Below are 27,801 nucleotides of genomic sequence, written 5' to 3'. Positions count from 1 at the left end.
AATCTGACTAATCAGAGTGGTGGGGAAGTTTTTGCCTATCAAAGTCTGGAAGAAAGTTTTTGCTTCGTGTATTCACTAATTTGGTATTTCATGGGCCTTGTCAGAAGATTTCGTAATTCGGAGGAGAATCAGAAACTTCCTGGTAGCGTGGCAGATTGCCCGTGAGGATCATCTCATCGATATGAGCCTCGGCTTTATCAACAATTCTCAAAGGAAACGACGCGTTTAGTGCAGTGCGCATAGGCTTCCGATCCACTAACTTGCGACTAGATATGTCAAATGTGTCCTCGCTAATCAGAATGTCAAGCTTCAATCGATGCTCCGTGGTAAGGAATGTTCTATCCTTTGCCAAAAATGTAAATTTTTCTTGCAGTGATCGCGGCAGATAATCCGGTGACAAGGATTGGAATTCGTAATTTGATGGCTCAACCTCTGGTGCAGGTTCGACCGCACTGGGGATATTCACTTCAAATGCAACGTCGACTGCAGAATCCTTCTGCTGGTGCGTTTGGTTGTTGGCCAAGATCGGATTGTGTAGTGTTCCCCAATAGCCTTTTTGGATACCGTTTGATAATTCGCGGACAACTGATTTCTCTTCGACCGATCCATTCTCTGGGTTATTCTCGCCTCCTGGCCGACTTTCTAGTGTCGCCACTTCTTCGATACGCCATCTGAGACCGCGTATAGCCACACATTTGAATTCTGTAGAGCGTCCGGCCGGCGTGGCAGTCCAACGAAGGAATATCTTCGCAGTGATAAAGAATGTAGAGTCTGCCGTTCCAGTGCCATTTTGTGAAAGAATAATCTTGGTTATCCAGCTCGAGTTCGGATAGATTCGGGTGTGTTGGATGGAATCCTGCTCAAGCAAGGTCCGACGGCGAAGAAAAATTTCCTTGCTTGTTCCAACGAGACTATTATCTTCTGTGACCATGGACGCAATAAGAAAATATGATATCTTTCCAATTCCGGTGATTGTCGTCCCTGGAATGTTTGCGAGAATTGGCATATAGAAAGGAACTTTCTGAATATTCTCGACATGAGTGCCTTCCAGGAAATCAGGTAGCTGCAGAGACAGTTCTTCAATAACGGAGCAGGATCGAGTGACGAAGGATTTGTTTAACTGGGGCTTTGATAAGAGATGGTTGTAAACCCGGCTCAAGATATCCTCGTTGTCATCAGCGCCATCTGTGGCCCTGCTCGACAATCTCTGAACAAGACAAACTCTGACGTGGCACGGCCGATTCAGAGCTGTTTTGTCCCGTCTTGAAATGATGATTGAGGCAGGGATGGGCTGAGAAAGGCTGTCTCCTTTGAAATTCGTGTAGATATCATGGCTTGAAGGGAATTCCAATCCCAGTTGCACAGTGTCCATAGCTGTGGTGGCTCTTTAGAGTCAGGAAAAGGGATATACTAACATGTTTCAAGTTCATGGCGGATGATTTCGACTGAAGATTGATGGTATGCGGCGTAAATTCCAGTCAAAAATACTTGAGATGGTCAAAGATCCATACTTCACGAGGGGATATAAGGGTCCACTCCACCCGCTAGTCCAAAATTGGAAGCCAAGATGCTTAATTAGAGTTTGAGGCGGGGCCGGCTCGGCAAGATGATGACCGACATCATCAACAACGCTACTCCGTACAAGTCTGGTCTGACACGCAGCATTTACGGAGTAGATGCTTGCCGAGCATTATGGTCAAAGGCCCCAGAAATAATTTTCCGGTTCTCGGCCGTAATTTGCTTTTCCTAGTGTAAAAACAGTACTTGCTAGATTCTTCTACAATTCAAATTGCGTGCACGAAATATCGTAAGCATTCTAACCTGGTCTTTCGGTAGAATATTTTTCTTTTAAATTTGTGCCTGGCTCCCTCGGAATCAATCGGCATCATCAGACCTTTGTTTTCGAATAGAGAGTTGGAGGTATCCGAGTCATGGCACCCAAGCTTCATCTCATCCGACATGCCCAGGTATTCTTCCTCCGCGTCTGGCTTCTGAATGGGGGTTAACTTAAATGTATAGGGCTACCATAATCTCGACCCTTCATGCTGGAACCTCATCGACCCTTTGCTCACTGAGGAGGGGAAGAAACAGTGTTCGGAATTGAGCCATAATTTTCCTACCAAAGCAACAGTTGATTTGATTGTTGCTTCACCCATGCGTCGTGCTTTATACACCGGTCTAGAGGCATTTGGTTCTATTTTAGAAAACAACCCGGCGAGTGATATTATTGCTCTTCCGATCCTGCAGGAAGTGAGCGATCTTCCCTGCGACACAGGAAGTGAATTGCAAGATCTGCAGATCGAAGTCGAACAAAAGAACCTCCCAGTGGATTTGCGCTTCGTGGAAGAGAATTGGTCTCATAAAGTAGAGTTATGGGGTAAGCGGAGCCTCAAAATAGATATATACTAATAGTGGGAAATAGTCCGGAAAATACGAACCAACATCCGAAAAGATCCAGGAACGTGCCCGTGAAGCGAGGTGCTGGTTGAAAGAACGACCAGAGAAGGAAATTGTTGTGATCAGTCACGGTGGCTTCCTACACTTTCTAACGGACGATTGGGAGGACGGAAATAAATTTGAAGGTACGGTTCCAGTTTAAAATACGCAAAATTTGCTTTCAGAAGCTAACTTGACATTTCAAGGAACGGGATGGGCTAATACCGAGCTCCGAACCTATGAGTTTGTGACACAGGAAGATGATCTGGGAAATGATGATGATGATGCATCAATACAAGAAACTGCTGAATCACGTCAACTGCGGGGTAAGTATGATTCACGACTGACACCCGATTGTCAAAAAGGACTGTACGATGTGATGCTACAAGCCTGGGAAAAGCAAGGCTGCCCTATTGGCTGTGATAGATTATGAGATGGGAGAATCAGAAGCCATAGACACCCTCCTTTGATTTCGACATATCTTGCTTCAAATTACAATATTCAATCCAATACAAAGAGCCATCACGGTATGAAAATTCAATTATCACATTTTCATTGAATGATTAAGTGTAAAATGCCGAACTAATCGTATTGAACCGGATCGGGTCCACTCACGTGATCGGGCTTCAAGATTCGCGAGAACGAAAGACTCTTTTTTTCTCAGAACAACCCGAATACAGGGCCGAAACCCACATTTCGAGTCTGAGAACGGCCTTAGTGCACTCACCTATTGCATGCTCATGATTTGTCTCGCGCTGCGGTTCCAATTTCAGTACCCCCCCGCATTCGAACCTAGCCCGACTCTCATGCCCGTCCGCCGAACTACCCCTCACTGTATCAAGGCCGAGGGTTCCTGGACTGTAAAACCTTGAGGTATCAAGTTTCAACGTTTTTCATATGCCCACAACTCACCCCAGCGGTGTGAGCGCAGAGAAAGGTATCTAGACCCTTGAACATCTGTACCGGCGATCGATGCTTACCAAGCCAAGACTGCCCGAAATGCAGATCCAGACGCATCAAATGTGATCGAACTTTGCCAGAATGCAGGAAATGCACTTCTCGTGGATTCCAATGCCCGGGTTACGGGTTGATTCTTCGATGGGGCCAGGGTGTTGCTAGCCGAGGCAGTTTGACTGGGCAACAACTACCTCTCCGGAGATCCGGAAATCCCAGTCTTGATAGTCTGGGAGATCTACCACGCGACGAATCAAATTATGCGAGAATTCCCACCCAAATCAGCCAAATAAATCCGCATATTGACCCCGCGGCATTGGAATTGATCTACCATTATCAGCAAAATGTTGCAGGGAAGCTTGCCTGGGTGGATGGCCCCGGAAACCCTTGGCGTCAAGTCATCATCCCTTTGGCATGGACATCTCCAACTGTCTTCCATGCTGTACTATCTTTGTCATCAGAAGATCTCGCCCACAGATATGGAGATTATCACCAGCGACGTTTTGACCTACAATACACCTCACTCCATTTTCGAAACCAAGCTTTGTCTATGCTCGCGAACCATTTAGGCTCCATAAGGGAGAAGTCTGCTTTGACCTCTGGGAATGAATGCATATCCGAAGCACGATCAGCTCTGGCATCAACTCTCATTCTCTACAACGTTGAACTTATTGGCGCAGAAGATGTAAAATGGAGAATGCATTTGAAGGGGGCTCGTGTCATCAATCAGTGGCTCGAACAGTCCTTTTCTCAGGTTACTTCAATCGGCGAAATTGACAAATTCTTACTCTACGAGCACTACTACTCCAGCGTTTTCGCAGATCTCACTACATTCGATAACACGAACGAACCACCCAAAGACAGCCTACAAAGAATGGGCGATGTTGCTATCTTCGGCGACTTTGTTCGCGTCATTCAACTGGTGACCAAACTTGAAAGATCGAAATATGATCAAAGTATTCCCATCGACCCTTGCCAATTTCAAGACATTCTCCAGGCAGTCGAAATGGCAAAGGATTCTATGATCACTTTCGGTCAACAATTCTACTTCTGGAGTCACCAGGCTCGGCAAGATTTCCAGCACCTGGTGTTCGTGTTTTATCATGCCATTCAGGTCTACACCTACCGTGCGATTTCTGATGATCAATTGGCCGACCGTCACATTCAAGCGTCCAGGGATTCGATTTTACAACACCTGGACCATTTGTCAGACAAGAGAAATTTCGCACATGATCTTGTTTGGCCACTGTTCATATTGGGTACCGAAGGTAGAGAAGATGAAAAGATACAGAATATGGTCTCCATGGAAATGGAAGCTGTGATGAAGATCAGTGGCGTTCTTGATCGAAGAAAGGTGTTGTCATTTTTACAACACTACTGGTCAGTCGATTTGGAACGTGGTGTCACATGGATACATTTCATGAGAGATATTATACCCGAACATAGCATGTTAATTCTATAAGAATCTTGGAAATATTACAAGTAAATACAGATTGGAACACAGTCTCCCGATCTATCCTAGTACAATACGGGCTCAGACTAGCAAGTTATCCGTCTCAGTTGACGAAGGCTTAAGAGCGATAACCAAATTGAACCCAATGAAAAATTTGCTCAGTCCCCGGCGTTTTTTGCAGTAACAACCTTAAACCCAGTCTGTGTTATGGCGTAATGTGATATCTCCCAGACGACTCACAGACCCCTCTCACCCGACCTGCCATCTTTGGGCTAAGCTCATAATGCCCGGCCCCACTCCCCAATGATAACCAACCTTGGAAGTCCATGTGAATTTAGCGGATATGGTGTATTTCAAGATTTCTAGTGAATTGGACGAGATTTCTCACAGTATCTCAAGTCTTCGTCAAGCTTTGCTTGATTCTACGCAAGTACCAGTTTCATATCGACACAGAACCATGGAGTCCGGAGAAGATAATCGAACGGCGACAATTCTAGGTACAATAGGAACAGTATTCTGGTGTATTCAGCTGGTTCCTCAGATATGGTACAACTGGAGACGTAAAAAAACAGAGGGGCTGCCTGTGATGATGGGGTTTTTGTGGGCAGGATGTATGTCGCGATGCATTTAACTACGCAAGAGCTTCAAGCTGATGAAAATATCCGAGATAGGCGCTGTTCCTATGGGAGTTTATCTGATTTTACAGGTATTGATATAACCAAAAAGACTCGGACCTGTTATGTGAGCAAAACTGAATAGTGTGCCAAACAGAAAGTCAATCTGCCATTGCAAATCCAGCCGCAAATCTTTGGATTTTTTTCGACAATCATTTGGGCGCAAATATTATATTACAACCAGTGAGTATCTTCCCAGAGAGTGGTAAAATACTTTGATTAACTCTCAAAACAGTAACTATAGCAAGATCAAAGCAACACTAGTCTGCTGTGGGCTGCTTGCTCTGTTAGGGGGACTCGAGGCACTATTGGTTCTCACATTAAGGGTAGGAAAGGCAGAGACGAAATTTTTCATCTCATTTACTAAAAGAATTCATATAGATTCCCTATGAGAAAGGAATAACTTGGCCTGACCTAGTTGTTGGCATTGTCGCGGCCATAATGCTTGGTGCTGGCATAGTCCCCGTTTATTTTGAGCTTTGGAAAAGAGAGGGGAGAGTCGTCGGGTTCAGTCAGTGTCTGATTACTGCTATTAAAACTAGAAGAGTGCTTATATGGCTGTAGATTGGGTGTTTCTATGCATCGACACCCTTGGGGGTCTATTCTCGCTGTTTGCGCTCGGTATGTCATCCACTCCCTATTTCATTCGACACGAGGCTTACTTTTAACAGCGGCAGAGGGATCGTTTGACATCTTAGGTGGGATAATGTATATCATTGTGTACGATCTATTACACTTCTTCTGTTTTTCGTGCGAATCATCTGCTAACGTACCTAAATAGGGTTGTACTCGAGATGGGCATCTACATCAGCCACACAGTATGGCGTTACCGATTTAGAAAGCTCCGGAAGGAGGCAAAGGAGTCAGGAAAGAGCATTGACGAAATACTTGAGCGTTACAAAGTGGATAGTTCAAGTTCATCAATGGCATAATCTCCTCCAGGGCTGTGACTGGATGCGAAGTAGATTTGCATTGGATGCATTTCTCATAATCATGAGTTTAATTAACTCCCACTTTTAAATAAAAAATATCAATGTTTTCTGCTTAAACAATGGAGCCTAGTCAGAATTTAAATAGAAGCTTATTTATCACAATCCAGATGTGGAAAGACAGTGACAGAATGCGGGTATTCTTTATTCAAAAATCCTGACTTGAAGTGGAGATCACTCCGAATTGACGATTGACCTCATCCAAAGGCGTCAACCGAACTTACTCCTAACATCACCTCGTCTCCCCTCCCCTTAAATCTGCGAACATAACACAATCCATAAAAACATCCTCAACAATGTCCAAAACACCCATCGCCCTCCCAGAAATCTTCAGCCAAATTCCACGACACCAGATCCTTTACCCACACCCATCACCAATCCACTCACTCCCAACACTAACCCCGCACAACCCCCCACACCCCCAAATCTCCATCTTCGCGAAACGCGAAGACCACGGCGCACCCCTCGCCTGTGCGGGCAACAAATACCGCAAACTCGAATACATCGTTCCGGACATCCTCTCCGCAAACCCACTACACAATAACCATGAAAACCACCCAAGCACAGGCAGGCTGTCCGGTCCCGCCACAATCCTAGTAACCGAAGGCGCAATCCAAAGCAACCACACCGTCCAAGTCTCCGCCTTAGCCCGCAAGCTCGGCCTCAAAGCCCTGGTGCTTCTCTCTCGCGGTACAGGCGGGGGTCTACGCGCCAGTCAAGATCCAACCACATTCATCCGAACCGGAAATGTGCAGATAAACCGTCTTCTAGGCGCAGAAGTGCGCATCCTTGATGAAAACGACCCCCTCGCCTCTGACGCCTTTCCTGTCCTGGAAGATCTGCGTGCACAGGGTGAGCGGCCATATTGGATTCCCGGTGGCGCAAGTCTCCATCCGCTTGGGGGGGCTAGGTTACGCGCGAGCAGCGTTTGAGATCGCGGAACAAGAAGTCGAGATGGGCCTTGGTGGAACGGGCCAGTTTGATTTTATCTTCGTTGCGTGTGGGAGTGGAAGTACGATTGGCGGGTTGATTGCTGGATTCCGAATGCTGGACTCAATGGGCGAAGAGGCCGGTCGTCAAATTCGGCCCCGGAGAAGTGTTATTGGCGTGCTTAACTCGCCGACAAAACCGCGGTCTTACCATGAAGAACGAGTTCTGTTGTTTGCGCAGCGAGCTAGCGCGCTTGCCGGGTTTGATACAACGGGGTTTATTAGTGTTGATGACGTGAGGCTAGAGGATCGGTTTGTTGGGACTGGGTATGGGGTTTTGGATGTCGAGACGAAAGAGGCTGCGGAACAGATGGCGAGGATGGAGGCTGTTGTGCTTGACCCGGTTTACACTGCTAAAGTTGCTCGCGGTATGCTACAGTGGATTCAGGAGGAAGAGATTCGAAATTTTGCCCGGTTACATTCTTTGGACAAGGTTAATGTACTATTTATTCATACCGGGGGTCAGGCTGCATTAGGTGCATACGCAGATTTGAATTAAAGCAGATCTGGAATGAAGTGTGATATGTGATCAATACTACGGAGTAAATTTAATTTGAAACTAGAGCCTGAGCTTTGTGGTAACTGAAGGTAGATAGTCTAAGGGGCTGATGTGGGCCATAATTAGGCAGCCATCCTCACTTGAAGATGGCGTCTACTCCGTAAGTCCAGCTTCGACAACCGATTTTGTCCTCAGAAATTGAGCCAATTCATATGCATCCATGAATATTTTCCAGCCTTTTGTTCAGCCTTATCATATTATGTACACCTTGTCTCGTTACGCTTAAGTTAAGAATATGTTAGTTTAACTAGAAGGAATGAGATCGAATTGCCGCATTAGGGCAGTGAATTAACCTTATCTAGATTGAATTCGCGCTATTGAACCTAGTGGCTATACATATTTAGCTACTTTATCATCCCGAATGCCCGTTAACTGTCTTGAGATTGCTTATTTCTATCTGAAATTGACGATAGGAGCTTTGGTATAATAATATCCTTTTGGCTGTGATACTAATTAATCCCTCGAGTTCTATCCCGCGAGAGCTTGCCAGTCTTTGAAACCTCCAAGTAGGCAATTTATTCGCAGGCTGAAGCCAGAGATTAAATAGACTGATTTATTCGGAGACAGGTACCTAAATAGGGAGGTTGATCAAAAACTCAGGGAGCAGGGGGTCTAAATATTGCGGTGTCACCCTGGAGCCGTGGTGAGTGGGTCGACGCAAGACCTTTGAAATAGGCCTCCATGATTCCAGCGTGAAAAGATCGTATGGTCTCAAAACACCCGAGGTCTTTTTTTCTTTCTCTCTTTCTCTCTGTTTATGCGTTTTCGGCTATTTTGTTCTCGACGTCGACTCTAAGATTAAGGTCAAGCATGACTACTTCTTCATCAACGTCTTACGCCACTGACGGCGAGCAAGGACCTGGAGATTACTCTCCTTTCGCAACTTATTTCGTGATTCAACCCTAAAACTGCCACATTAAATGATCTGCTATTAAACTCTGCCCAGGTCGGACCTCGAGACTTCGCCCACCATTCAAGATGGCCTCTTTGGCTTCAATTGCACGGTAGCGTGGTGCCGCAGTTAATTCTTCCGCTGGCCATAGTGGGAATCTGGGCCACGGCGATTACATGTATCACATTGCTTTTGCACGATAGTGAGCCTCTTACTAGACAAAACTAACTGAAATGAAATATCTTACTAAAACCCCTTTCCAGTAAGTTTTGACAGTGTCCTCTTGACAGTACTCGGTTTCGTCGTCGCTCTCTCGCTCTCCTTCCGCAGCTCCACGGCATACGATCGCTACAAGGAGGGAAGTCGATACTGGAGCCAGTTAGGTCTAGTGACCCAAGGCTTCGCGCGCCTAGTCTGGATACACGCGAAAGAACGAGAAGACCACGCCAGCGAGGACCTTCTCGGAAAGATATCATTCTGCAACATGCTAGCAACCTTCGCCATAGCCCTAAAATACCGACTTCGCTTCGAGCCCTTCACCCACTACGAAGACCTGCAGCCCCGAATCCAGCAATTAGACATCCTCGCGAAAAACGCACCCCGTCGCGACTGGACCGTACCCTCGCGATGGAAACTTATGGGCATGGTCCTTGGCCTCTCGATGGCTGAGTCCAACCCGCGCAAACTCATCAAAGATCCCAAACACCCACTCGGCAACGTACCCTTAGAGATCCTCACCTACTGCTCGGCGTATATCAAAACGATCATCGACAACGGCACGATGCCAACACCAGCCTACCACGCGCAAGCAATGACGCTCCTAACTCAAATGAACGATATCATCACCGGCACGGAACGAATCGTCAACACCCCACTGCCCGTCGCATACTCGATTGCCATCGCGCAAATCACATGGGTGTACATTTTGCTTCTACCCTTTCAGCTCGTGCAAAAGCTGGGCTGGGTGGCGATACCGACGTCCGTATTGGCTGGGTATATCATTATCGGGATTGCGATGATCGGCCGCGAGATCGAGAATCCTTTCGGCGAAGACGTGAATGATCTTTCTCTGGATGTCTTCTGTAACCGGATCCGCGAGGATATTGATAATATTATGTCTCTGAAACCGCCCACGCTGGCAGATTTTGTGCAGCGCAAGAATAATATGGTTCTGTATCCTCTTTCTGCGGAAGGGTTTGACTCGTTGAAGGTGCTCGAGCCGCAGCAGATCCGGCATATGCTGAAGGCAAGATTGGAACTACGACACCGGGCATAGAGATAATAGGGGTTTCTGTCGGATTTGGGAAACAAAATTAGACGATTTAGAGTTTATCCGGTACTACTTTGATGCAAAATTAATATAGCACTAGATAGAGAACTTCAAGAGCACAGTCAGGGTACCTCAACCCGCCGGCAGATTGAAGGGTGTGTAGTACCATCCTCTGCTCTTGAAATAATAATCAACGCCTACTGCCCAGCTGTATTGATTTATGACAAAGGTATAACTCCAGATTTACCGCACCAGAATTACAGAGAAAAATGGATGGCTGGCCTTTGAAATATGGCTGCATTCAACTAGTATTACAAGGTGACTGATAACAGCAAAGTCGAAAAAAAAAAAGCAGAACTGCCTCGGTCATCAAAACATAGCCTCCCTTGGTGGCTTGGGAAATAGAACAGCATTAGAGAAAACAAAAGACATAAGAAGGGAACAAGAAAGGCGGGGGAAATGGGGGAGGAAGAAAACGCTGGAAAATAAACCCAACGGATATTCGCCGTGCCATGGTCATGTAGTACACTCTTTGTGAAGGAAATCAAATCAACCCGCAGTAGTCGAGGGGGAGAGGTAAATAGGAAATCGAACAACAATGGACATCTCTTATAAAGAGCCAGATAGGATATTGAGCAAAACGAACAAAAGGACAGGAAGTTTTTATTATCGAGATGTAGGCGGGACAAGGACGAATCAAATCAGAGCTCCGACTCGGGATCCTCGGTTGTTTCCACAATCGGGGATTTGGCGGCTGGTGCGTCCTCCTCTTCGGCTGAGACGGCGGCCGCCGGAGCAGTAGCTGTAGCTGTAGCTGTAGCTGTTGGGATAGATTCCTCAGTCGGAGATGGTTCTCGGCTGCTTCCGTTGCTGGCATCAAGAGCCTCCAGTGCCTCGCTCGCATGAAGATTTTCAATTGGCTCCGCTTCGGGGTCTTCGTTCGTGAGATCGGCAAAAACATCATCCATATTTTGACGAGGGCTACTACTGGCGAACTGGGGCTCTGGTCCGAATCGGGGTGGGCTAAAGAGCGAAGGTTCGATGTTTTGCTGCGGACTTGGAGAACGAGGAAGGAAGGAGGGTGATTGAGAGGCCGCTGCGGCGTGGGGGAGGAATGCTGACGAAGTAGGTGCAAAAGCTGGGGTCGAGTCGCTGGCAGGCAAGGAGTAATTGGCGGAGAATGGGTAGGCCGTAGAGGTGGAGTCGGACATGGGCGTCAAGGTTGGGCCAGTGGTAGTAGGAGGGTTGTTACCTGGCGTGGGCGGCGCAGGCTGCAGTGAAGCAGGACGACTTCCCGGAATATCAATCGACTTCCGTTTCGCGGCAGCCATGTGCTTGGCACGAAGATGCTCGGGAAGATCTTCGGGCCGGTCAACGCCAAACTGGGCTAGAATCTTCTGCTGCTTCGTTGGGCGAGGCTTCCGAGTCGACAGCGATTGCTCCAGGATTGGCGGTGCCTGTGGAGCAACGGGCGCCCATTTGTGGATCTCCTGGCGGAAGAAGTTCGTTTCGTAGGCCAGAAGAACTTCCGCACCCTCAATCTTTCGCAAATAGAAAATCAAAGTCGGGACCTCCTCGGTGGTAGTGCAGGCGGCATTTGAGAAACCATGTAGAAAATCTCGGAACGCAGTCGCCTTACCGACGATACTATCCAAGACCTCTTCTTCGTCAGGCTGGAAAGGCAGGCCGGCGATCTCAGCTTGCCAATCTTGCAAATCCTCCAGCTTCGGACGGGCAGCATCACGGGGAATCTTCTGTCGCCAGTCACAGATTGGGCATGTGTACTTGTCGAACTCCTTAACTTTGCCCCTAGCAATTTTAAGGCATTTCCCATGGTACCTGAGAATATTGTTAGTCGATCGATTCTCGAGTGGACTATGAAAAGGAACTAGGTCTCAGCTTACCATTCGTGACAGACTTCACATTCAATCATCATTCCCGCCTCGGGATGCCGGCAAATACAAAAGACATCACGTTTTTGTGACTTCGGACCCCATGGATTGGGGTTAGGATTCTCGAGCAAACCCTCCGGGGTGTTGTCACGCGAAGAAGGCTCCACCGGCGGGCGGTAGCTGTCTTCCAGATCAAAACAGTAGGAGTTGCGCTTGTCCACATACTCCATGTGAGATTTCAAGATATGCAGAGGGGCATTGGCTTTTCCAAACAGCTTCTTGCCTTTCCTCATCCAGTCTTCATGGCGTTTCTGCTCGCGTTCAAGATCAATCGCACCAATTGGTCGACTGTTTAACTGCTCCAGAGACTCAGTGAGCTCACGGACATCCTTGTACTTCGGGCGATTTCTCAGATCGGGATCTTTGCTGCTTTCATACAGAGTTTGGATCCGTTTCTGGGCCTCTCGCTGCTTTGTCAGAATGGCATCGATGGCTGCTAGGGTTTCTGGGGAAACAGGGAAACGAGTCGCCTGGGCGGAGAGTGCTTCCAACTGCTGGTAATGTACAGCTTCTACCGACATGAGCTCTCTGGCCTTAGCCTCCCAAGCTTCGCCATGTCGAGTGAGTTCCTTGAAGTGGAGCAAGTGCTCATTAGCATCTGGAATGCCTAGTTTTGTGCCCTCGGCGACAACATCCTGGCAATCCTGAAGGGTAAGGCGTTGGTCCCGTTTGCGTAAAGATTCCTCGGTCCATTTCAGTTGGCGGAGATTTTGTTCCAGGTGTTCAACTTCCGGGATTTCCACGTTGAAGTTTCGGCCAGCTTCAACAAGGTCCTCGATTTCCTGGGTCGATCGGGCATGCGGGTTCATCAGGGCAACGTTAACGTCCTGGCGGAATCTCTCGATTTCGCGAGTCTTCTCTTCCAGGGCCGCCATCTGTGGACAGTCGAAGGAAAGTTTATCAGCCTCTGCCAGAAGGGCGTAGATGTTCTCTACTCTGCGAACTTCAGGGGCGCGATCGTCCAGCTGCGCGGCCTTGGTACTGGCGCGGCGCCACGCTTTTTCGTTTTTTCTCCGGTTCTGTTGCTTCCGGGTAATGTAGTTGTTCGCTTCTTCAACCCATTTATCGCAACGCTGGACGAAGGCCGCAAGATCTTGGAGGCCAGGTAGGTGGTATGGGATTTTCTCACCTTCACTGAGCAAATTGTGGAGAGCTTTCAGCTGAGGCTTTGGCTCATCCTCCAAGGTCTTGTCGAGCTTCTCCCCCCATGCCTTCGGGATATTTGCTCGCTCTTGGACTCTTAGTACCGTTGACTTAAGCTCCTCATCACTAACGCGGTAGCGTAGGAAGTGATCTTGTCCAAACAGTTTTTGGTGATACAGATCACCACAGCAGTCGTAATCATAGACATGTGAAAGACAAACAGTCTTGCCTGACTTTTGACAGCGGAACTGGGTAAGGTAAGTGAAAGCCTTGCAGTGCTGGCATTGATAATCATCTTCCGGGATGTCCTCTTCCTCAACAACAAGTTTGAGCGGACATTGACCAGTCGACGGATCAGCGGTCCCTACCGCACATGCGTGAGTTGTGGTGCTCTTGGGGCTAGCTAACTTCCTGTGGTTAGCCAAAAAGTTGCCTCTTTCGCGAAGTTCACGGTTAACAGTTCTCTCGAGTGCAGGTGCAAGCCATTTGGCAGTTGTGATGGATGTGTCTCGTGCAGCTGCGGTAAAGAGCAGTTCATCATGCGAGAAGCATGGGTGTCTGCGGAAAGATTGAAGACGATCAACGCCTGCAGCGCCCCAGGGCTCCCAGTCAGCAGGTGCAAAGTTGACTGCCTCGTTGAAATTGAAGCCATGGTTGAACCCTGCATGATACGCCTGGGGGAAAGTGAGAACAAATTGGCCTGCGCGTTGGTCTACAGCGTAAACATTCACGCCAGCCTTTCGAAGTTTGTCGGGCGGCATTAAAGTAACAAGCTGGAACAGGAGATCCGGTTGTCCTTCGAAGAGCTCCGGAACTGCTGCCCGCATGGCGGACTCGAAAGCTTCTGCATCAGCTCCAGGGATACCGTACCAAGTTTTTGTCGCGCCAAAATGTTGGTAGTTGGCGGAATATGCGTAATGGTCCTCATTATGCCAGCAGAAAGTAGAGAAGCACATGCCGACATAGACCCAGGGAACAGTCATCCCTGAGATATCGGACTTAATGTGACGGAAGAGAGAATCGCCATAGAAGGGGAGCACATTGAGGTTCCAAGGGTCAGAAGAATACTGATCGAGTGGGTTGCGTTCAATGGTCGGGAAGCCACTGCCATGAGTGGTTGAGTGAATGTCTGCACCATACTCCACTTCAACAGTTTCATGTAAGTCGACAACCAGCTTCCAGAATTCGGCTTCCACGTCATCTTCGGTCTCTCGGCGGTGAGTGTTCAAAACAGGATCGAATGGCATCTTGGTAGCGAAGTATCCTTTTTTAAACTCGTTGGCCTTTTCTTGGAATTGCTTCAAAGAGTAAACGCCACCGTCTTCGAACCCAAATTCACCGGTTCCAACCAGACACTTGGGGCAGTGCCAATCATGATCCGAGGAAGCCGTGGTAGAGGGGTCAAGGCAGGCTGTGTGGTATCCGAGATCGCAGGCATCGCAGACGAGAATCGTAGAGGGATTGTCCGACCTTCCACAAGACTCGCACTTCTAAAAAGACAACACAATTTAGTATCTGGGGATTACATTGAACATGTAATGAGCAAAAGTCGACTTACATCGCCGATTCTTTGTAGGCCTTCCTTTCGAACTTTAGGTGGCGCAGGGCGTAGGAGAGACATGTGTGATCCAGCCACATTGGGCACATCTGGGGAAGAAAACTGGAGTCAGAAAACAACAGTCTATAAATCAGCCTGATTGTAATACCTTTCTTGAGACGCTTGCTACGTCGTCCACTTCCACCGTCATCGCCATCGCCATTCTCGGCCTGAGAACCGCTTTCACTGATAGCGCGCTTCATATGTTGGTCGGATTGGCCATTCGGCACTGGAGTCGAGTGGAATGAATGTTCCGCAACACTTTGAGGAGTCGACGCTCCATTCTCTCCCTCGCGCTTGATGGGAGGGGCACTGTTGACAGGAGTGAAAGGGGAGTGGTTAACGGCAGTAAACCCAGCGGGACCTGAGTTAACAGAGGTGAATCCAGACGGTGTAGGACGAAGCGGAGGGGGCGTGGGCTCGACAGACAGGGTGGGTTGATCAGCTGGTTTCTCCATTGGGGTATTCGAGCCTGTCGGCATACGCATGGTAGGGGTCGGTTCTCGGGTCCTAGATGGGGTACCATTTTCCTCTATGAATGGTTTCTTCGTCATTGGGGAATTGCGCGGGGATGGCGTGAAAGGGCCACCATGTTCCAGTTCAAGCTGTTGCTGAACACCAGGCTTCGCTCGAGCGAGATATTCTTCGTAGGGTTGCAGGTAGCGTTGATACGAATTTTTGAGCGATGTAGAGAGCGAGGACATGATCTTGCCGCTGTAGCCAAGGTCTCGGCCGATCTCAGCCCATTTCTTTGTTTTGCAAACGGACTCAAATCCACCGCGGACCTCTACGGCCTTCTTCAGCTTGTACAAGTCCAACGGGCGCTTATCTACACTGGGTAGGCGACTATAGTTTGTTCCGTGCTGCTTGTGAAACATGGCGAGTCCATCAACGTAGTTCATGTTGGCGCGGTTTCCTGATTGAAAGTTCTGGTTAGAACCGTCTTGATGAATGGTTCCACCGGCAGCATCCTCAGCTGAACACGGGGCCATACCTCCTTCGACCGAATTCAGTTCTTGTCGACGGGTCTTGAAATGAAATCGCTATGACAAATCGATTCTGGTTAGCAGGGATCTATATATTTTCCCGTCAAGGCAAGAATGTCAAAAATTGGCGAGTCCATTTAGGACGATTTAGGACGAGCCAATTACTGTTCCTTGCCAGGAAGGGAAGCACAGAAGACGGAGAAGAGAAAGTGGGTAGTATACCTCTGTATCGATGGCGAAAGTCGGCTGCCAGTTATCGGGCGGGATAACTCTGCATATTCCGTACTTTTTGCCTTCTGGCGCAATCTTCTGGATGTATGCCACGGGGTCTTTGAATTCCTCCTCGGTTGGGCGAAAGGTCGGGGCTTCGGGGATGCCATGGGGACGCACTCGCTTCGACGGTTCGCGGGGATTGTTGGGCTGACCGCGGCGCTCAACGGTTGAGAGATCCAGAGGCGCAGACCGACGAGCACTCAAAGGAACATTATGCGAATGCGACGGGTGCGTGCTGGCAGACCGGGTGGGCAGGCGGCCCATAGAAGTTTGACCAGCCATCGCGTTTGCTCCTGTTGAGGCCGGAGCCACCATTCTCGTGGATATCGAGTGTATTCAAGGAAGTTGATAGGTTGTCATGCGGGATGCGCGCGCGTTAACGAAAACCAAGTCAAGTGTTACTGGTGCGCGACTGGGTTCATCGGAAAGACGAAGCGGGAGAGAGCAAGGGCGTGTGGGTAGCGAGTTTGGGGGGGGGGTGGGAGAAAGGTGGGAGAAAGCAAGTCGAGGGAGAAGCGAATTCGAATTCGAAGGGAGGGGGGTCGAAATTCGAACAGATCGGGATATTGAATGGATCAGACGAAAAGGCAAGGGAAAATTAGGGCGGGAAGAGAGAAGATGATAGAGGGTGCAAGTACAACAGAAGTCACTTTGGGCGGCGCAGCCAGTGAACGAGAGACCAGCGGGTGACTCGGCCAAGGCGCGGCTGTCGTAACTTTGGTAGTACCGATTGGTACCTGGTGGTATTGTCATTTAAATTTATTTTGGGTTCTTTTGGCCCACTTTGGCCCGTTCCCGAGGTACATTTGGTAAAAATGCGGTAATCATACCGTCAGCCTTCGAGGGCTTGCTATGTGGACATCGTTTTTACAATGTGGATACTTTGATCTCATGTAACATAGTGACAGAGAGGCGGAGAGTTGTGTCTATATCACACACTTGCATGTTCATATAGTACTACTAGTGACTAGTACTGCCGCAAACGGGACGCATCATACGGTTTGTGATACATCGGCCCACACATTGACAAGCCATTGTCAAGCTATTTTAAAATGCATTAAATAGTAGTCAAGTCACCTCTGACTTTCGTACTAGTATATTCAAGTGTTGTCCAGTATTAAAAGTGGACTACATGCACAGGTGGTGCATTGTTCTCATGTAATATTAGTAGGAACCCCCAAAAGAAAATCTCGAAAATTGGCTCAGGGTCGAACACACTGACCTCGGGTGGACCTGCAAAGGGCAGTGTCCGATGTGTCGACGTCCCGACAAGGTAGATCGGCGAGATCTGCCGACCGCTGAGCCCCGTCAGTAAGCACCCTTGGGGGGAAAAGATGGTCCACAAATTTATTCATCAATTCGCTCTCTTCATATCCAATCTTTTTTTCCTGGTACATCACATTCATAGTTATTAAAATCTTGTGCCTCATTTTCCTTCTCTCTGTTTATACTCTCCCATATACCGAACCTCATACTTCCATTCTAGGATCATTCCTCGCCGCTTTTGGCCCCCCGAGTATAATTGAGCACAGCCCTGATCGACTTGACCCAACCTACACTTATACTTATCCCTGTATTCTCAACACAACCCGCCTAAGAAATAAAATATCCAGGACTCACTTCAAGTTGGGTAAAATCACTGGCAGCAGGAGAGATAGAAACACCGTCTACATCAAGTGAAAAGGCACGTGTCTACGTCACATGACTGTCGTCCACTGAACTTCCAAAGGCACCTTTTATAGGTGCATCAGATCGGATGCGGCTACCTATACAGCTACTATACTCGGCTCTTACAGGATAACCCTCCAGAGGTTTTGAGTACCTAGGTAAATCGAAAAAAATCGGTCGTGGACGCACATAGAACGGCGTCATGTGATCCTTGTTTACCGCAGTGGGTCCATGTTTGCCCCAGATGCAGACATAACAACTTGAACATTGGAATTGGGAGTCATTGGCAATGACCAAGGCTGCCACGCAATACACTCACTTGAAGAAAGTGAAATATTGAAAATATACACCTAGCCCCACTGGCAAAATTATGGATATCCAAGAGGAGACTCGACCCATCCCGGCCTACTACGGCTGCTATCTCCTCCGTTCGACCGTTCGACACTCCTCACTATATATCGGTTCAACGCCAAACCCGATCAGACGGCTAGCTCAACATAACGGAACCGCCAAAGGTGGGGCAAAGCGAACATCTCGCGATAGCCTACGACCATGGGAAATGGCTCTTGTCGTGGAGGGCTTTATGAGTCGCGTCGGCGCCCTACAATTCGAGTAAGTTCGATCCAATTTCCAACTTTTGATTCGGGTTCCCGATTTTCATCCATCGTGCATTGAACACGCTAGTGTATCCTTGCTTATGCTGCATACCTAATGTGTCACGGTATAGATGGGCCTGGCAACACCCCGAAAGAACCCGACACATCGAATCCGACGAAGAAATCACCCGCTCAAAAGTCATCATCAATTCCAAAACGGGCAAGACAAAGCCGCGTAATTCGCGCTCGCGTAGATCGCTGACCGCTCACCTGGAAGATCTGCATACGCTTCTTCGCTCCACCTACTTCTCCAGCTGGCCCTTGCGTATTCGCTTTTTCTGCGCAGACGTTCATCGGGTATGGCGTATCTGGAACGACCGTGTCGATGTACCTCTGCGCGACGAGAAATTGATCCTGGACGGAGATTGTCCTGGAAAGGCGAGCGAAAGCGAAGCGGTAGGGAGCATCGATAAGCTTACGGTGGACTATTCGAAACTAGAGACTTATTTGGAGAAGTCTATGTTTCTTCTCGACGATGCGGAGGGACTGACATGTCATGTTTGTAAAGTCGCTGTTCTTCCGCACGTCCAGCAAATTGTGGTTTGTCCACGGGAACCATGCCGCAGTACAAATCATCTTTTATGCCTTTCTACCGTATTCCTCGAGGTAGAAGGTGATCCGGATAGTCTCATACCAACACAAGGCACATGTCCCGCATGCAAGGAGACTGTGCCGTGGCCATTGATGATGCAGGAATTGAGCGTTCGCAATCGGGCCGAAAAGGAAGCACAAGCAATTCTGCGGAGAAAGGATAAACGTGACCGCAAGAACAAAACTAAAGATCCTCGGCAAACTTCTGTTGAACCCTCATCGCAGCAAGCAGGGGGGGTTGGCGAGTGAATTGACCCAAGATGATCCGCAACTGGAAAACGACTGGTTTGATGGAGAAGATTTGGACCCAGACTCAGATTACGATGGACGACAACGGAAACCGACTCCTCCTCCGCCTTCCCGGCTGGAAATTGTCATTGAAGACAGTGAATGGGACGACGCTGAAATCGTGGAATGATGTGTGATACATTTACATTATTATGATATCGAATTATCAGCCGGACCTAGTTGACCAGGGGTCCTAACGTTCTCAGCGGTCCAATTGCGTCCAGGCGGCCAAGACACTCCGAAACAACAATCTGAATTTCCTTGGAAACATCTTCCAGAGATTTCCCCGCATCGATAATGGAGACATCTTCCTGTCTTTCAAACAAAGTACGGAAGAGGTCACGGACGCGAGACTGCATCGCCTCATTCTCGTAGCGCTCAGCACCAAAGCCTCCGCGCTTCGCAGCCTCCTCGGCGGATATATTGAGGAAAAGGCAGATATCCGGACGAGGAAGACCGATCTCTGGCTGCCACGCCCATTCGAGAGACAATGTGGGGTTGGCTTTGGCGGCTGAATACACGGCGCCAGAGTATGAATAGCGGTCCACAATAATCGTGGAACCGTTGGCGATATCTTCTTGAATCGACTTAGCGACTTCCCAGCGATTGGCGGAGAAAAGAAGATGGATGGAGTGATCTTCTTGGTCGGTTGAACCACGGAGGTAACTATCTATGAGCTTCCCGATGGGTGTGGTCCTGTCTGCGCACGAATTAGAGCATTCACATTGCGATGGGGCATATGCACCAAAGTACCTGGGAATCGAATATATTTCACGGTATGTCCTTGTTCGGACAAATAGTCTCGTAGTTTCTCGCATTGGCTCGATTTGCCTGCGCGATCAAGTCCCTCGACAACGATGAGCGCCCCGCGACGCGTCGACTCGTGTCCAGCCTGGCCAGCCATTCTGGATGTTGGTGACGATGACGATGTTTGAATGTACGAGGTGAGTATACGTGATCACAAGTGCCACAAGAAAACGGTCAAGAAAAGAATGATTTGTTCAAGGGAATTGCAAGGATGTCTCAACCCTGGAACGCGGGCCCGGCCAAAACGGGTTCCTGTCGGTTCCTGGGGATTTCCCATCTTTTTCTGCCGCCCGATAAGATTGCAACCTCATGTCCTCATTACAATGACCACCGCAATGGAATCCTCGCAATTCCAGTCCGAAAAGATGACTTTCAGTGTCCTATCATCATCAGCCCCTGTCATGGCACCCCGAGTGGGCAAATTGGCTCTCGCCGGCCGCAAGACACTCTCAACGCCGCACTACATCCCTCTCACATCGCGGGGCACCGTGCCACACATTGCGCACGACATGCTGCGCAAGGAAACGGCCTTGAACAGTCTCTACATTGGACTGGAAGACTGTACGTGCTATATTACACCAACACGTCTCGTCATATCCCACCTCAACTCCCATTCAGAACCAAGCACGCGACTAACTCTACGCCAGTCATCACCAAGAAATCCCCCTCACCCGTATACAACGTCCCCGTGTCCGAAGACGAATCCCCGTTGCGAAGATTCATCTGCGCATCCGACGACATGCCCCTAATCCTCGCCCCACGCCGCTATCCCGCAATCCCCTGCCCGCCCAATAACACCGACACCTCAATCGCAATCCTCACCTCAGTCGGATTCCGCCAACTTCCCGCACACCAATATCTCGACTCAGTCCGCTCCCTAAAACCCGATATCGCCATCGGGCTGGCAGATATAGTATACGGCCGCGAACCAGGCGTCAAAAGGCGGGCAAAGATGGTCGACCGCACGCACGCATTCACACAAGACGCACTGGAAAGACTATACGGCAAGGCCGTACCAGCGGAACAAAAGGCCAGCGCTGCGTACTTCGCGCCAGTACTGCCGTTGGATAATGCGCAGCAGTCACTTTATCTAGATGACCTGCAGGATGAGCTGAAAAGTCGCATTTCCGGACTCGCGCTGTACGAGTCTGCTTCCCTGTCGCAAATTCCTGAATCATTGGGCGCCCTGCCTCGTCTATTGCTCAGCCAGCCGGGCAGTCCTCACGACCTTCTGCGGGAAGTTTCTCTCGGCGGTGATCTGATGACTCTTCCTTTTGTTGGCGAGTGCTCGGATGCGGGCATTGCGTTGGACTTTACTTTCCCCGCTCCGTCAGATGCGACAGTGTCAGCTTCGGAGCCCAGGGCCCTTGGCATTGACTTGTGGTCTGCGGATAATGCGAAGGATGTCTCTGCCCTAAGTGAAGGCTGTGAGTGCTACGCCTGTCGGAAGCATCACCGCGCATACTTCAACCACCTGCTCAATGCGAAGGAAATGGCCGCGTGGGCTCTGCTCCAAATGCACAATTACCACGTCATGGATCTTTTCTTCGCGGGCGTGCGGGATAGTATTCAGCGCGGGACATTTGAGGAAGATATGCGCTCTTTTACCCGTGTATATGCGCCTGAGTTGCCTCAGCGGACTGGCGAAGGTCCTAGGTATGTCGATTCCCCTTGATGGTCCACGTATATCCCATACCATTTTACTGATTCGGAAATAACTAGGTTGCGCGGCTACCAACTTCAAGCTGGTCCTCATAAGCGCGGACCACGCGTGTACGGGCGTCTGGATGATGTTTCGCAGAAATTCGCCGAGTCTCAGTCTTCTATTGCGACGCCAGATACTGATGCCAGTGGACTTGAGCACCACGGGTTCGCTCAGAAGGCATAATGATCATTCTTCTTGGAACTGCATATTTTGTTTTCGCTTCCGCCTATGATTTTGTTGCATTTTGTGAATTGGCGTCATTTGCGAGTCGTCTTGAAAGCGTCTGTATATATGGTTGAACTCAACCGAGAAATACACTGCATACCCACTAACGTGTTTCACCACCGAACCGCCACCACCACCGAGCCGCCACCCCACCTACATTACAACGATATATATTGAATATTACACAACCACCATATAATATATTGCAAAAACTAAGCACTATTCACAACCGGGCACCTATTCCGCTTGTGCCCTGGCTCTCTGCAATTAGTACAGCGCTGTACAGGCCTCCTAATCGTCGTCTCTGTAGCTGCCGGAGCACGCCGTGGCACCGGGGGTATTGCCATTTGGTGCTCATGCTCAATTTGTAGACGTAATTGCATCTCTTCGGCAGTCATTCCACCTTCGTATACCAATTGCTTATTAGGTAAGGCCTTTTTTCGCTGCTTTCGTCCATTCTCTGCCATTACACGCTCATATGTAGTCGTCAGCATTACAAGCTGATTAGCAAGTAATTGTGCACCTTTGGTAGTCTGCTCCAATTGCTGATATATATCGCTATTGGGTGAAATATCTCGATATTCTAGTAATCGCTTGATTGATGCTGCCTGGCGTCGGAAATTGATAGCTTTTGATGGTGTATGAGGTATAAATTCATGACTACTAGCACTACCACGTGATGGTGGTAGTGTAGGTGACGGGGATGAACCTCAAGTTTTGAAAGTACTACCTCAGGCGCATATGGAATGATACCTGATGCCATAAAACTGCTAGCAATTGTAGAGGTTGTGTATGTTGCTGCACGTGTTGTAGGGTACAGATGAAGGAAATCGAGCTTTTTAATATCTGTAGAGCCTATGCGGGCAAGATCTTGCACAGCCTGACCATAGAAGTGCTTCAATACACCAAAACAACCTACATCAAGAGGTTGTAATAGATGCGATGAATGAGATGGCATGCAGATTGGCACAATATTGTTTTCCATGCATAGAGTATCAAATTGAGGGGTAAGATGACTCCCATGGCCATCCATGACTAGGAGAGACCAGGCACCATGTTGACGCTTCTTAACGTATGGGATGAAAGAATTTTCGAGCCATGAAATACCAATTTGATCAGTAGTCCATCCATTATTACTGACCTCGAAGCGCCAGTTGTCTGGGACAATACTGCACCAAGCAGATATAAAAACCTTAGCTTTAAAAATGATCGTTGGAGGTAGAACACCATCCAAATGGATACACTCAATTGCAGTAACCCACTCCCGGTTACCAGGCTGCACGACTTTTCTTTTTCCCTGCCACTCCCGACTAGTGATCACTTTTGAAGTACTAGTGATCCCCATTGCGAAGCCAGTTTCATCAAAGTTATAGATGTCGTTGTCAAGGATGCCATATTCAGCAATGATGTTGCGATACTGATCGAACCACTCGCGAATAAGCTCCGGATCTTCACATAATGCACGCTGAGCGGCGTAACGACGTGAAAACCGGGTTTTTAGCTTCTCACGGCGTGCAACAAACCGAGATATCCAGTTTTTGCCGAGTGGTAAGGGAGGGGTATTGACAGAGCGCTGAGCAAGTAGAATATTGGCCATCTCTTTTGCCATAGCTAAGGTAGGGGCCTTGCCACGCATATCTAGATCCAATATCCATCGCTCAAGCGAATCCTCTTCGATTTTATCCAATTTTGAGCAATTTGCGCGAGTGGTGTTACGATAACCGATCCCCTTGACGCGGTCGCGTAATGTTGTACGAGGTACCTCATAAACACGCGCAGCTTCAGTAATAGAAGCTATTTTCTTGTTTCTTAGCGCCTGTATAGCAAGTTCGATCCTGCCTTCTTGCTCAATGAGTTTGCGCGTTCGTCCGGTACGAATTGGTGGCATAGTGGTGGTTTAAAGATGGGGGTGCTACACGCGACGCGATTTTTTTGAGGTGGTGGCGGCTCGGTGGTGGTGGCGGTTCGGTGGTGAAACACGTTAGTAGATTGAAGATCATGATCCGGGTCCCACGTTCACTACTAGTACTAAAATTTCATAAAATTCATCCCATCTTCCAAGCTCAAGAGTACTGTACAGGAGCCCAATATCTCGCAATGCCATCATCCTTTCTCATAATCAAACTAGGTGCGTCACGCTGTCATATCATATCTCTAGTTGCGGGGTGGGTTGGGGGGGTATATAGAGCATAATGCGGTACGCGCAAGCTTTTTCAATCTTGAGTCTCGCCCGCCAGAACTCGCCACATCCATTTCACCTCGTCCTCTTCCTCCTTCGAGCCGGCTGGCACACCGGCGCCAAACTGCTGGCCAACCACGCACACGAGCCAGGCGTCGTTCTTGGTGGTGTTGAGGAAGCGCTCTGTAGGCGAACCAAAGGGGTAAATCCGGCGCCACTCGTCCCAGATGCGGAAGGCCTCCTCGCCCCAAGCGCGGAAGCTGACTTCTTCAATGATGGTGGGTGTCACGATCTCCTTGCCTCGGAAGACGCCCCAGGTAACAGCATTCACGGACTCGGGGTTTGAACCGAGGTCATCGAGCTCAACGTCGGCGGGTTGGCTGGGGAGCGAGGACTCGAAGGCTCCGGTGGTATTTGTAGCGAACCAGCATAGCTTGTCGTGGCCGTGCTTTTCAAACAGTGGTTTGAGGATGTTCACGTAGTCGTTGTTAGAGCAGAAGAATTCGACGAAGGGTTTCTGGAAGACGAAGCCCTCGCGCTGAGGACCCCAGCCGAAGATATGGTGGTCGCTGCGGACGCCATTGACAGCGGGCTGCGAGGCCAGAGTCCACCAGCCACGGCCGTCAATGAGCTTGAGCAGCTCGGGTCGGATAAGCTCAGTCTCGGCATTCAGGCCAGGGCCATCTTCCTCGGCGCCGCCCTCGGACCAGGGTACCATGTGCAGTTCGCCAGATACGTGGCGGCGGAAGAGTGTGTTGATATCCTTTTGATCAACGGGGTGGCCCCACAGTCGACGAGCAACTGCAGAGGTGACATGGAGAGAAGGACCATAACCGTCGATCTCACCGAAAGCAGGGGAGCGAGCATCACCCCATCGACCGTTGGGGAAATCGTCCCAGGTTGCCTCTCTACCAAGCGCACCGAGGCCCTCGGAAATTTGAAGAGTCGTTCCACGGCCCGGAGGCATCGCTGGCAAACCAGCGCCAGTTGCGAGAGCCTCGTGCACGGAGTCCTTGGAAGAGCCGTGCGCAGAGATCTTGTCGACGATGACTCGGTTGTGGGGCTGGGAGTTGATGGATGAAGCCCGACGTCTAGATAGTGAGCGAACCTGAGAGTCGAGAGGCGGGCCATCGAACTCCTCAATGGCCAAGTCATCCTCAAATTTGGAGAACGGCGGGATTAGGTCACATCGCTCCAGGATGAAGGAGACTGTTTTCTCCAAGTTAAGGGTGTAGAAGTGGAAACCACGAGGACCTGGAGATGGAAGCTCTTGGATGCCTCCTACGATATTGCTGACAATGTCAACACCGGCCCGCTTAACGGCGTCGTCGTCGTGCTTCAAATCTTCCATGCGCTTAGCGATAGGTGGGGGGGATCTTGACGTGACTGAGCTTCGTTACTCGAGTAAGAATCTTGTAACTGTGGACGGGCATTAAGCCCGGGATGATAGGGATCGTCTTGAAAACGCCCGACTCGTGGTTGCGCAGCGCAGTCTCATACTTCTGGTACGCCTCCAGATCGTATGTGAGCTGGGTCATGATGAAATCCGCACCAGCCTTGGTCTTCTCGACCAAATAAGGAATATCACGAGCAGGATCCTGGACATCCTGGAACGAATCGGCCGGGTGACCCTCCGGGTATCCAGCAACACCAAGACAGAAGTAGTCGCCGTGCTGCTTGCGAATGTACTTGACCAGATCGACCGCAAAGGTGAAATCCTTGTTGCTGTCGTCCTCGCCGTGCATATTGTATTCTTCACTGCGGGGTGGGTCTCCGCGCAGGGCGAGGATATTGCGAATACCAAGGACCTTGGCCTCCTCCAGGGCCATGTCCACCAAGGCGCGACTCATGTTGGTACATGTCAAGTGCAGGACGGTGGTCAACTGCAGCTGGCGCTGGCAAACTTCGGCCAACTCAAGGGAACGGGCCGCCGTGCTTCCGCCTGCACCCCAAGTGACTGTGACAAATAACGGACGTAGGGCCTGGGCCATGCGCTCCAGACGTGCAGACAGGTTCGCGAAACCCTATACATCAAGCTCGATCATTAGCATGTCATCCATGTACCTGAGGGCAAAAGAGCGCCGCGGGGTTACCCCACCATCCGGGTCTTTGGAGGGAAGAACTCCAAAGAGAAGTAATTTGCGTCTGGCGGCAGCGCCGCGATCTTCTCTGTGATTTTCTTCTCCATTGCGAAGTGTGTTGGAGGGCAATAGGAGGGGTGAAGAAAGAAGAGGGAGAAGAAGTGGGTTGAAGTGGACCGTCATGGACTTTCTAAAAGGTCACACCTGATCGCATCGGGAAAGATGATGTCGACGTCTGCCGGCCCGCACGATTTTAGATCGGACTTTGGAGGGGGTTTTCCGGGGACAAATTTGGATGCTTTGCTTTATTTGACTCTATGTACTATTTAATTTTCCTAGCCCCGCGGTATTCAGACTGAAGATTCACAATTTCAAGAATTTAATGCGAGAAAAAAAGATCGACCGGGAAAGGATTACCTCAGCGCGATATAAGACGCGATTAACGGGAGACTTTGGAAGGACGACATCTCCTTTCTTCCTTTCACGGTCTCTCTCGGGTCTTCATTGCCAAAGCGAGTCATGATATCCGCTTTCTTCTGAGCCGTTTCTCCCCGAAATATTCCCCCTGAGGCCTCTCTCCTTTGACCATGGCGAACCATAGCCTGGCAACCTTTAGTCGTTCAATGCGCCTACGGGCCGCGCAGTGGTCTCGACCGCAGCCACGACGAGGTCTCTCTACGCCTCCCCCTCCATCCTCACAGCCCGGGCGACCACCAGCTTCTTCTTCTTCTCCGAAAGATCCTCGCTCACGCTTGCGCCAGTTCAATGATCGTCTCCCCCGCTTCCTTCGAGTCGTCACGACACCATTATTGGGAGCTCCAATGACCCATGTTACATCCTTCCTCATCCTGCACGAAATTACTGCTATAGTACCCATATTTGGCCTGGTGGGCGCATTCCACTACGGAAATAGGATGCCCGACCTCAGCTCTAGCTCCGGGGAGGGCAATGCTTTCGACGAGGGAGCGGCCCGGTTCGGGCGATGGTTAAGGAAGAAGGGCTGGGTAGAGGAATCGGACGTGAGTGCTGTGAAGGAACATGATACGACTGCATTAGAACACCGCAGTGGACAACAACAAGCCGGTGTACGACTAGTTTTGGAATTCGCGACAGCCTACGCAATCACCAAGGCATTATTGCCTTTTCGAATAGTTGCGAGTGTCTGGGCTACGCCGTGGTTTGCGCGGTCGATCCTCAGCCCGACAACTCGCATGGCGAAGCGATTGTTCAGTAGGAAATGAGGCTCGTTTGCGGATACCACTGTACTATACTATAGAGCAAAAGCAGGGAAAGAAAGAAACCATTGTTCATAAATCATATGAAGCTTGTGTATTGGATTTTGGCAGCCGTCCAGGCGTTATCTTCAGCTATCGCAACTTTATACTGCAAGCAGCCGAGGGTGAACACCCATCAGGCTAGGGCTCTATGGGAAAC

The 27,801-nt window shown here is 49.5% G+C and overlaps 12 protein-coding genes across 12 annotated transcripts; 8 read left to right on the top strand and 4 right to left on the bottom strand.

Annotated features, from left to right (window-relative positions):
• Positions 1-100: 100 nt before the first annotated feature.
• N7533_011174 (uncharacterized protein) lies at positions 101-1,372 on the bottom strand (the record flags this gene model as incomplete). Its single annotated transcript, XM_057107824.1, has 1 exon — positions 101-1,372. The coding sequence occupies one exon, from the start codon at positions 1,370-1,372 to the stop codon at positions 101-103; it is 1,272 nt and encodes a 423-aa protein (XP_056955202.1).
• Positions 1,373-1,931: 559 nt separating this feature from the next.
• Positions 1,932-2,906, top strand: N7533_011173 (phosphoglycerate mutase-like protein; the record flags this gene model as incomplete). Its single annotated transcript, XM_057107823.1, has 5 exons — positions 1,932-1,967; positions 2,020-2,364; positions 2,423-2,582; positions 2,643-2,762; positions 2,863-2,906. The coding sequence occupies 5 exons, from the start codon at positions 1,932-1,934 to the stop codon at positions 2,904-2,906; spliced, it is 705 nt and encodes a 234-aa protein (XP_056955201.1).
• A 1,034-nt stretch (positions 2,907-3,940) lies between these two features.
• N7533_011172 (uncharacterized protein) lies at positions 3,941-4,852 on the top strand (the record flags this gene model as incomplete). Its single annotated transcript, XM_057107822.1, has 1 exon — positions 3,941-4,852. One exon carries the CDS (start codon positions 3,941-3,943, stop codon positions 4,850-4,852), a length of 912 nt encoding a protein of 303 aa, XP_056955200.1.
• A 448-nt stretch (positions 4,853-5,300) lies between these two features.
• N7533_011171 (PQ-loop repeat-containing protein) lies at positions 5,301-6,449 on the top strand (the record flags this gene model as incomplete). Its single annotated transcript, XM_057107821.1, is given in 8 exon segments — positions 5,301-5,454; positions 5,493-5,584; positions 5,603-5,700; positions 5,753-5,843; positions 5,899-6,028; positions 6,082-6,138; positions 6,189-6,267; positions 6,299-6,449. 8 exon segments carry the CDS (start codon positions 5,301-5,303, stop codon positions 6,447-6,449), a joined length of 852 nt encoding a protein of 283 aa, XP_056955199.1.
• A 353-nt stretch (positions 6,450-6,802) lies between these two features.
• N7533_011170 (1-aminocyclopropane-1-carboxylate deaminase/D-cysteine desulfhydrase) lies at positions 6,803-7,994 on the top strand (the record flags this gene model as incomplete). The annotated part of the gene is made up of 2 exons (XM_057107820.1): positions 6,803-7,358; positions 7,393-7,994. The coding sequence occupies 2 exons, from the start codon at positions 6,803-6,805 to the stop codon at positions 7,992-7,994; spliced, it is 1,158 nt and encodes a 385-aa protein (XP_056955198.1).
• Positions 7,995-8,864: 870 nt separating this feature from the next.
• Positions 8,865-10,222, top strand: N7533_011169 (uncharacterized protein; the record flags this gene model as incomplete). Its single annotated transcript, XM_057107819.1, has 3 exons — positions 8,865-8,945; positions 9,001-9,148; positions 9,210-10,222. 3 exons carry the CDS (start codon positions 8,865-8,867, stop codon positions 10,220-10,222), a joined length of 1,242 nt encoding a protein of 413 aa, XP_056955197.1.
• A 695-nt stretch (positions 10,223-10,917) lies between these two features.
• N7533_011168 (uncharacterized protein) lies at positions 10,918-16,482 on the bottom strand (the record flags this gene model as incomplete). Its single annotated transcript, XM_057107818.1, has 5 exons — positions 10,918-12,055; positions 12,121-14,801; positions 14,870-14,958; positions 15,018-15,951; positions 16,117-16,482. The coding sequence occupies 5 exons, from the start codon at positions 16,480-16,482 to the stop codon at positions 10,918-10,920; spliced, it is 5,208 nt and encodes a 1,735-aa protein (XP_056955196.1).
• Positions 16,483-18,205: 1,723 nt separating this feature from the next.
• Positions 18,206-19,331, top strand: N7533_011167 (structure-specific endonuclease subunit SLX1; the record flags this gene model as incomplete). The annotated part of the gene is made up of 2 exons (XM_057107817.1): positions 18,206-18,447; positions 18,563-19,331. The coding sequence occupies 2 exons, from the start codon at positions 18,206-18,208 to the stop codon at positions 19,329-19,331; spliced, it is 1,011 nt and encodes a 336-aa protein (XP_056955195.1).
• Positions 19,332-19,546: 215 nt separating this feature from the next.
• On the bottom strand, positions 19,547-20,274 carry N7533_011166 (bifunctional thymidylate/uridylate kinase; the record flags this gene model as incomplete). The annotated part of the gene is made up of 2 exons (XM_057107816.1): positions 19,547-20,070; positions 20,124-20,274. 2 exons carry the CDS (start codon positions 20,272-20,274, stop codon positions 19,547-19,549), a joined length of 675 nt encoding a protein of 224 aa, XP_056955194.1.
• Positions 20,275-20,500: 226 nt separating this feature from the next.
• On the top strand, positions 20,501-22,065 carry N7533_011165 (tRNA-ribosyltransferase family protein; the record flags this gene model as incomplete). Its single annotated transcript, XM_057107815.1, has 3 exons — positions 20,501-20,738; positions 20,825-21,833; positions 21,900-22,065. 3 exons carry the CDS (start codon positions 20,501-20,503, stop codon positions 22,063-22,065), a joined length of 1,413 nt encoding a protein of 470 aa, XP_056955193.1.
• A 2,255-nt stretch (positions 22,066-24,320) lies between these two features.
• On the bottom strand, positions 24,321-26,474 carry N7533_011164 (methylenetetrahydrofolate reductase (NAD(P)H) MET12; the record flags this gene model as incomplete). The annotated part of the gene is made up of 3 exons (XM_057107814.1): positions 24,321-25,640; positions 25,687-26,310; positions 26,385-26,474. The coding sequence occupies 3 exons, from the start codon at positions 26,472-26,474 to the stop codon at positions 24,321-24,323; spliced, it is 2,034 nt and encodes a 677-aa protein (XP_056955192.1).
• Positions 26,475-26,954: 480 nt separating this feature from the next.
• N7533_011163 (uncharacterized protein) lies at positions 26,955-27,608 on the top strand (the record flags this gene model as incomplete). Its single annotated transcript, XM_057107813.1, has 1 exon — positions 26,955-27,608. One exon carries the CDS (start codon positions 26,955-26,957, stop codon positions 27,606-27,608), a length of 654 nt encoding a protein of 217 aa, XP_056955191.1.
• Between the last annotated feature and the right edge of the window lie 193 nt (positions 27,609-27,801).

The sequence above is a fragment of the Penicillium manginii genome, assembly GCF_028828005.1.
Source record: "Penicillium manginii strain IBT 31320 chromosome Unknown utg000008l:1.0-3226943.0:1.0-3228205.0, whole genome shotgun sequence".
NCBI classification, from domain to species: Eukaryota; Fungi; Ascomycota; class Eurotiomycetes; order Eurotiales; family Aspergillaceae; genus Penicillium; species Penicillium manginii.
Note: the sequence above shows the minus strand (reverse complement) of the source record. Positions and strands in the feature narration are given on the sequence as shown.